This window comes from Myotis brandtii, unplaced genomic scaffold, assembly GCF_000412655.1.
Source record: "Myotis brandtii unplaced genomic scaffold, ASM41265v1 scaffold510, whole genome shotgun sequence".
In the NCBI taxonomy this organism is placed as follows: domain Eukaryota; kingdom Metazoa; phylum Chordata; class Mammalia; order Chiroptera; family Vespertilionidae; genus Myotis; species Myotis brandtii.
Window position 1 is genome coordinate 807536 of NW_005369443.1, and position 8887 is coordinate 816422.

The 8887-nt window shown below is 59.3% G+C and overlaps 1 protein-coding gene across 7 annotated transcripts in view; it reads left to right on the forward strand.

Moving 5' to 3' along the window:
- Positions 1-8887, forward strand: part of ELN (elastin) — a 32356-nt gene that overhangs the window by 7460 nt on the left and 16009 nt on the right. For 4 of the 7 annotated variants that reach the window (XM_014548525.1, XM_014548520.1, XM_014548523.1 and 1 more), the window contains exons 3-14: positions 4-33; positions 561-593; positions 2861-2890; positions 4211-4246; positions 4729-4818; positions 5081-5188; positions 5271-5330; positions 6014-6061; positions 6913-6984; positions 7310-7339; positions 7851-7922; positions 8483-8524. In XM_014548525.1, coding sequence (XP_014404011.1) covers positions 4-33; positions 561-593; positions 2861-2890; positions 4211-4246; positions 4729-4818; positions 5081-5188; positions 5271-5330; positions 6014-6061; positions 6913-6984; positions 7310-7339; positions 7851-7922; positions 8483-8524 — 651 coding nt within the window. The remainder of the gene's footprint in view (positions 1-3; positions 34-560; positions 594-2860; positions 2891-4210; positions 4247-4728; positions 4819-5080; positions 5189-5270; positions 5331-6013; positions 6062-6912; positions 6985-7309; positions 7340-7850; positions 7923-8482; positions 8525-8887) is intronic. The other 3 variants (XM_014548522.1, XM_014548524.1, XM_014548521.1) reach the window with 2 other exon arrangements.

Sequence of the window (8887 nt, forward strand, 5' to 3'; positions counted from 1 at the left end):
CAGGGACTGGTCTCGGAGGCCTGGGAGTAGGAGGTAAGTGCAGAAACCAAATCTATTTCCTCACTGATGGGGTCTAAGTGTCACTCTAGCCCACACAGGTCCTTAAACCTCAGAACCCCAGAAAGTCCAAGCATCAAGGGTCCCTTGTTTTATAGACCAAGTGCCTCTCGGGGAGAGACTTGTCTGAGAACTGGAACCCACTGGCCTCCAAGCCCCTCCCCCAGGCCTTCTCCCTGGTGGCCCCGCCTTCTCCCGCTTTCTTTTGATCCTCCGCACACCCCTAAAATGCTGGCTGAGCAGGTGTCCTCACATGCTCAGAGGCTCTGAGAAACTGAGTCTGAGAGTAAAAACCACCAATCAGGGCTGGAGCTGGGCTTCCCACCAGACGTCTAGACACTGGGCTCCCAGCAGCTCCCTGTCCGAAGGGAGGGCTGCTCCTGACAGCCCTTTTAGGACTTGGAGAGTAAGACCCCACAGTGCTCTTGCTTTGCCCTGAGGGTATAAATAATAAGACAGGGGTGCTGGGGCTCCCCATTCACTGCCGTCTCTTCCCTCTGCAGGCCTGGGACCTGGAGGCAAACCGCCCAAGCCAGGTAAGACCTGAGGTCGTAGGGCACTGAGCAGGGGGCAGGGGAGGGGAGAGCCTACCTAGCAAGGGCAAGAGGCAGGAAGGAAGTGGTGGGCGGTCCAGTCCCCCGGTATGTGCAGGCTGGGGCCGGAGGCCGGGGACAGGAAGCTGGCAGCAGCTTGTGCGAGGAGTGTCCAGCATCTATTCTACAAGGGCCTCTGTGCCCGGCTGCCCTGTCCCCTATGCCCATGGCCTCAGAAGCAGCTCTGGTGCTCAGGACAAAGGGAGGGCTTGATGCTCCAGAGGCCACCATGCTGCGAATGTCACTCTGGGACTCAGACACAGAGGGTAGGCTCCAGACCCCACCTGATGGGCCCTGGACTCAGACCAAGCCCTCTCTAACCCCAGGCCTCTCTGACTCCATATCCCTGACTCTTGATGACAATCTGAGCCCTTGTCCTGGTGCCAAGCTGAACCCTGACTCCAGACCAAGCCCGAAACTAAACCCCAGGTTGGACCCTGACTCTGGCCCCAGATGAGCACCCTCCTTGATCCCAGGCCCCTTCTGGCTGTCCAGAACGTGGAGTTTTCCAGGAAGGAGATGTGACTAGACCAGTGGTCGGCAAACTGCGGCTCGCGAGCCACATGCGGCTCTTAGGCCCCTTGAGTGTGGCTCTTCCTAAGCCTTAGAAGTACCCTAATTAAGTTAATAACAATGTACCTACCCATATAGTTTAAGTTTAAAAATTTGGCTCTCAAAAGAAATTTCAATCGTTGTACTGTTGATATTTGGCTCTGTTGACTAATGAGTTTGCCGACCACTGGACTAGACTGTCCTGGCCCTGCCGAATCTGACACCAGGGTCCACCACCAGTTCCAAAGAACACACCCCCAGGAAAGAGGGAAGGCGTGTCCCTCCAGGAAGCACTGGTGGACAAGGAGCAGGTGGAGGAAGTGGTGTCTCTGTCCAGATGTGTGACCCCACTGGCGTGAGATATTCCACATGGGGCCTTGCGCCCCCCCCCCCCCCCAGTGTCTCCCTGGCTCTGAAGCCGAGGCTCCAGGACAGTTTGGGTGTCCAGCAGCTCTTACGAAACCCGCTGCTGGATGATCCAATTGCAGATGAATCTGCAAGACCCAGATTCCCCCCTCCCTGCCAGCCCATCTGGGTTGTGAAACACCAGGGTTGGGCCGGGCCAGGGGGAGGCAGAAGGACAGGAAGCCAGGGGAAGGGGTTCCTGGGATTTGGGGGTCGACGAGGCCGGAGCCCTTGGAATTCACTGCTTATCCTGCCAGAACCTGCCTCCTGCCTCCTGGGAGGGACTTTCACAGGGTCTCTGATGGTACAAAGAATGTCGAGAAGGACTAGATAAGCCAAGACTTGGAAACAGGTCTGTGCTTAGCCGAGAAGAACCAAATTGTGGAGGTTGTGACTGCAAAGCTAGAGAGGGGATTGGCTGATCTCACTGGGGACACATGGCAGATTGTGATTAGACCTAGGAGGGAAGACTGAGAAAACTGCAGAGAGCCCCATAACGGGGGGCCGCTAAAGTGAAGCTTTTATTAATGATTTAGTTTAGACTTCCGAAAGCACTGTCAGGGCAGGGTGAAGGAGTAGACCCCTAAAAAGTCAGGGTGTCTCCTCCTGATGAAAAGGGGCTGGATCCCACAACCTCCCTGAGGTCATCAGGACTCAGCTACAAAAGTCCGGACAAAGCCACAGCCCCCCTCCTTCCCTCGGCAGCTCCTCACTTCCATCCGGCCCAGGGGGGTGTCCGGGCCTGCCCAGGCAAGATGGAACGGGGCATGGGCAGTGTGTGTCATGCTTAGGAACAATTAATCCCTTGGCAAGTGGAGGGTGGGTGGCCTGGCAGCTGCTCCATGTGGGCCTCAGCGCGCTGGCCCTGCCTGGGCTCTCGGTGGGGGACCAGGCAGCTGGGAGCCAGCAACACCCACACCCTGAGCACCAGCTGGAGGCCAGCCACCCACACGAGAGGACTGGAAGGAATGGGCCACACCCACTGGACACCCTGGCATATTGCACACACTAGGTGCTTTCTGCTCATGATCTTACTGGTCCCAGGAAGGGCAGGGACACAATGACCATTTCTAGGTGGGGAAACTGAGTCTCAGAAAGGTGAAGAGACTCGCTCCCACACGCATGGAGTCGGCAGGAGTAGCAGCATTTGAATCCAGAGCTCTCTGATTCCAGGAAGCCAGGGGGTTGGGCTGGCCAGGCCCCTGGGCTCCCTGCTGTGGCCAGCACCTCACCCCTCCTTTCCTCCTTTCCAGGGGCTGGACTCCTTGGGGGATTTGGACCAGGTGAGTCCAAAGGAAGGAGGGCAAACAGGAGAGGGGCTGGTCATGCTGGAGGGCGGCCTGGGGACCAGGCACCTAGGGAGGAGGCTGGGAAAGGACAGATGGCTCCAGAGAGGTTGCCTGCTCCCACCCCCACCTGTCCCAGCCTCTTGTCACTTCCTGTTCAGTTCCCATCTTCTCGTCCAGCCCCTCTGTGCTCAGGAAAGGTCCCAGCCCTGTTGGAGCTCAGGAAACAGGCCGGGCTTGAAAGAAGCCCCAGACAGAGCTGGGGAGGGGCTGGGCCCACAGTGCTGGGAAGTGAACTCCCTGCCCCCAGGCCAGGCCTGACCCACACCAGGCATGCCTGGGAGGGAGACCAGCCAGAGATAGAGACCCATCTTACAGAGCGGCTGGCTGAGCTGCAGGTGGGGCCAACTCACACGAGTAGGAAATAAGTGGGGGGAAGGGAGACCACACCCAGAGAGAGCCAGGTAGACTCCCCAGGCTTGGCAGTCCCCCATGTTTAGGGTCAGTCCCCAGAGAGGGCTTCCCTGGGCTCAGGGACCCTGGCAGCCAGGCAGCCAGACTGGTGCTCGCAGGAGAGATTCTCACGTAATTGGAAACAAACCCGGCACGCTTGTGAACTCCAACCTGATTGCCCATCCGTCCTAGCCAAAGCCTGGAATGTCTCCTGGAGGGGGAGAAGGAGCGATTGGGCCCAGATGTGAGAAGGAGAGAGCCAGAGGGACCATTTGACTTCTCATAAACATTTTAGCATCCGTCTGAAATCGAGGAGGCTCCTGGACTGCAGGCAGGCTGGATGGACACATAGACAGATGCTGGGAACTGGAGGGTCTCCAGATACAAGGGAGAGGGAATGGGCTGAGCCAGGAGACACCTGCAAGGAAGAAGAGAGGTCTGGGTTGGGGGCTAATGTGGGAGCCAGGCAGGGCCTGGCTTGGGTCAGGTCTTGCTGACAGACTCTACTCAGCTTCCACCTTCAGAGAAAGCCCTGCTGAGTCTCCCATTTGTTGGCAGGCCTTCTAGGGGAAGCAAGGCCTGGCCTAGGTGCATTATGGGGGGTAGGGGGGGAATGGTCAATACAATTACATCTACATGGCACATAGTAGCTGGTCACTAAATGGTAGCTGCTGTTTTATCAAGATCAGCCCCTGAGCACCAAAGGCTTGAGTCCAGCTTGGGGTCTGAGTGGCTGCACACTGACCACAGCCCTGCCTGGTTCCTGCCTGCCCATCATGAGACCCTTCCCACCCAGGATCCAGGAATGATGCCCACACACCAGTCTCTCATCTCCTCACTGGCTCTGTCTCCTTCTCCCTACAGGTGCTGGAGGGATCGCAGGAGTTGGCCCTGGGGCAGGTTAGTATTGACACCCAAGCAAGACGCCCATTTGGGGCCAGAGCCAAGCCCAGGGTATCTGCCTGGTACGTGGGCCAGGCCAGCCCTGGGCGCTGGTGTGAGGGTGATGCTGAGACCACTCGCCCTAAGCAGCTGCCCAGGACACAAGGAAGTAACCGCTGCGTCCTGGGTGCTAGTATGAGGTAGTGCCAAGAGGCTGCAGGGGCCAGTGGAGCCCAGAGGAGTTGCTCAACTCAGCAGGGTGTCAGGAAGACTTCCTGGAGGAGGGGGTGTGGAAGTTTGATCCCAAGAGAGCCTGCAGCTTTGTCAGGCTGAGTAGAACCATCTGGCACATGTTGCTCTCCAACACTGATCCTGGTCCTGGGGACAGAGGACCCTGCTTGGCGTGGAAGTCCTGCAGAGAATAGGAGAGCCACCTCAATGTGCCTGCTGGGCAGGGCTGGTTGGGCTCAGGACCTCACCCTGTCCTCCCCTCCCCACAGGGCTCGGCGCCTTTCCTGGGGGCGCCTTCCCGGGGGCTCTACCGCCTGGGGTTAGCGCTTCTGCAGCCTATAAAGCTGCAGCCAAAGCTGGTGAGTGTGATGGTTTGGGACATGCCATAGTACAGACCCTCTCGCCTCCGTGGGCTCTCCACTTTGCAAAGAACATTTCCTGGGAGGCAGGCGGGATCCTCATCTCTAATCTTCTGGCTCAGAGAGGCAACCAGTCTCCAAGGGAGGTGGTGGCATGATCAGATATCATCTCTGGGCTCTCCACATGCACCAGGTCCCTCCCACCTCCCACTGCTCCTCGCCTCTGCATGACTCCTCGCCTCTCCCACTCCTGGCTCTGTAGGTGCTGGGCTTGGCGGTGCTGGTGGTGTTGGCGGGCTTGGTGTCGGCGGGCTTGGTGTCGGTGGACTTGGTGGTGTCGGTGGACTCGGTGGCTTAGGAGTGTCTACAGGTATGGCAGCTAACCCTGAGTTGCCCGGGTGAAGGCTGAAGGCCTGGTGACACCAACTCTGACACGGTCCCTTCCATGCCAGGTGCAGTGGTGCCGTCCGGAGTCGGGGTCGGAGCTGGAGTGAAGCCTGGGAAAGTGCCGGGTCAGTGTGGAGTCCCTGGGGCTGGACAGCAGGTTCAGGGAGGGGCTGAGGCCCTCACCTCTGTACTGGGTGGGACAGGTGGGGCCTGGCTGCAGCGGGGCAGGGAAGAGCGACCGGCCCAAAGTGTGGGGCCCTGTTCAAAATGGGGAGAGGGACTCCAGCCCACCTTCTGGGCCCTTCTTCCAGGATCTCAGAGATCTCAGAGACAGGCTTGTGGCAGACATCCAGGGGACAGATGGGGACACTGAGGCTCAGCATGGGCGTCAGTGCAGAGGGCCCTTGATGGTCACAGCAGAGCCAGGGTGGCCAGAGGAGCCTTGACTCCCCATCTGGTGCTCATTCCTCTGCACCAAGCCCTTGAGGAAGTGACTTCAGGTTAAACAAAAGCCTGCCTGAGTCCACGCAGCAGGGAAGGAACATCTGGAAGCTGTTAGCCCAGAGGTGGGCTGGGCCGGCCATGTAAACAGGCTCCAGAAGACAAGATAAATCCATGCACAGAAGGGTTTGCAGATGACTCCTGAAACTCAGGGGAGGAAGGCCGTGGCCACAACACATGTCCCCGGCTGTCCTTGCCAGGCACTGGGGTGGCTGGTTTGTGAGGCCTGGAGCTGTGGAGGGAAGGCCAGGGAGGGGTTCCTGGAGGCTGGGGCGCTGCTCACGGCTCCTCCTTCTTTTGGCCACAGGTGTGGGTCTACCAGGTGTATACCCAGGTGGAGTGCTCCCAGGCACAGGTAAAATCACAGAGAAGAAGGAGACCCTCCCTATAGCCTGGAGACCATCTCCTGGTGGCCCCTCAACTCCCTGTAAGCTGAGGCCACCAGAGCATCAAAGCTCAGGCTAAGGGACACAGGGCCAGTCAGCTTCCCCTCATCCTACCAAGCTCCGACCCCAGACCCTGACCCAGATCATTGTCGCAGCCCGAGGTGGGCCCCTGAGGACATACCAAGTCCCCAGTGTAGCCAGCTGATTCCCAAAAGCCATAAGTCACCAGGGAGCCCGCCCAGAGCATCTGCCCAGTAGGAGACCCTCAGAGCTGCCCTCTCACCCTCCTCTCCCTCCAGGCCTGGCCACCCCACCCGACATGTGACCTCCTGAATTCCCCTAAAAGCCCAGACTGGGGCTGCTCTGGGAGATTTGCTGACAGCGTCCCTCCCTCTGTCCCAGGTGGCCCAGTCCCAGGGGAGACAGGAGAGGTGGGAGGGCCAGGCACTGGCAAGTGCGGAGTTCCCGGCCACAGCAGAGGGCTGTGTGCTCGGTTGTGGGCACAGGCTTCCCACTTCCTGCCGGCTTTTACTGTCTGCCTTCTCTGGTAAGGGTGGGCAGGGTGGCCTCAGCTCAGAGACAAGGCCAGCTGAGGCACAAGGTCATACAGCTAGGAAATGGGATTAAAGTCAGATCTTCCGAGTCAGACAGGGAAGAGAAGCCACCACCAAACCGCCCCCATCCCACATGAGCTGTGTCGTCACTGACGGTCAGTGCAGAAGGAGGGCAACTTCCTGCCCCAGGGGTGGTGTGGGAGCCAGGTTGGGCCTTCTAGGCCTGCCTTCCCACCCTCACTGCCAGACCCCCTTCGCTCTCACAGGAGCTCGGTTCCCAGGTGTGGGGGTGCTCCCTGGGGTTCCCACTGGAACAGGAGTCAAGCCCAAGGCCCCAGGTATGTGACCAGTGGGCTGGGGACCCATGGTGGGAACCTGTATCTACCCTCAGGCCCCTACGGAGGGGAGGAGGAGTGGGGCTGGGGACCCTGGGCTCAGGGCCCTCTGGGTGGGCACCCCTTGTGCTCCAGCCTTGGTACTGGTGGCCGAGATGGACAGAACACCTCTCAGAAATCCCAAGTGTGTGTGAGGCAGCATAAACCTGGAAATCTGGGCAGAATTGGCCACTACCCAGCCCTCTGTGCCGCCTGACACCAGCCATTGGTGCCTCGGGCCCTGCGCCCATGGTGAAAGGACTACAGTGATGGCTTCTTGTCATTGCAGGTGGAGGGGGAGCTTTTGCTGGAATCCCAGGTGAGGCAAGGCGAGAATCCCCGGTGGGTGGGCAGGCCAGCAGGGTGGCCAGCCAGGCAAAGGCACTCACCGTGGGCGGGGCGGGGCATTCAGAATCCCATCAGGCCTGTCCAATGCCCCTCATGCCCATTGCTCCAGGCCTTGGACTGGCTCCAAACAAAGTGGTATCGATCACAGTTCTGCTTCCCAGTCCCAACCCCTCATGTGTGGCAGCCCACTGAGTCCAGAAAACCTGCCGGTCTGTGCCAAATGCTGCAAGGGCTGCAGGGCCCAACTGTGGCCCAAGCCCCAGGAGGGGGAGAGTTCTGCAGCTTTCTGCAGGCCATGGCCCAGCACTGGAAGGGCTCAGCTGATCAGTGACAGCAGCAGGAACGCCCTCAGGGCAGGATGGTTTCTGGATGCAGTGGGGCTCCCTCTATCTGAGCAGGAAGTGGGGAGCGAGGCTGGGGGCTCAACGGGAGCTGCTGGCTCAGGTTGCTAGGGCCTGATTTTGTTCTTCTTGTTCTCACAGGAGTTGGACCCTTTGGGGGTCAGCAGCCTGGAGTCCCACTGGGGTACCCGATCAAGGCACCCAAGCTGCCAGGTAAGTCAGAAGGAGGAGTCAAGAGGCACCTCTCACCAGGTCTCACGGCTGAGGAGGCATTTGTGGGGGCACATTTTTGGTCACCGGTGTCTCTTGTGGGGGGTGTCAGGAAACCTGTGTACTGAACCCCACTTCTGGTCGCCAGCAACAAAAAGGATGGGGAAGCCATCCTGCAGGTGCTGGCCTCACTCACATGCACACCTGTACCCACACGCATGCACACACAGGCACAGACCCCTGATAGGAAACCATCGGTGTTGATGGTAAGGAACACTGTTCGCTGAAAAGACCCCTCGGACGTCACACAATGAGCTGTTTCTTATGGGGGAAGGGAGTAAGGAAGCTACTCAGACTCTAGGGACCTGGTGGGGTGCCCCCCTCCCTCTTCCACTCAGGGCCTCTGCTCCCCCTGAGAGCAACCATGGGCTGCTCATGACCCCCGGGAGGGTCTCAGGCCTCAGCAGCTGTGGGAATAGATCTGTCCACCAAGGCAGTGGGAGCCCAGCAAGGCATGGGGCTGCTTTGGGGCAGCACCTGAGCCTACCCTCCCCACCCCTCAGGTGGCTACGGACTGCCCTACAGCACGGGGAAACTGCCCTATGGTGAGTAAGGCCTTCCCAGACCAGTGGGCTTCCGGCTTTTTCCAGATGCAGGGTCCTGGCAAGAGAGCTGCAGCTCCAGCCCAGGGCTAGGAGAGCACCCGCTGGGGGTGGGTGGGGTCTTGGAAAGGGAATTCCCTCAGGAAGGAACATGGAACTTGGACTCAGACAGCTTGGTTCTCAAGCCTGGCCCTCACACTTGCGAGAACCGGCCTCTTCCCTGAGCCTCAGTGTTTTCATCTGTACAGTGGGAGTAACCATCCCCCACACATATTTGAACTTGTTTTAACTCTGACTGGGGGTGACATGGTGGAGACTCTGGGCAGCGCAGCCCCTGAATGGGTAGGGCGGGGGGGGGGGGGGGGC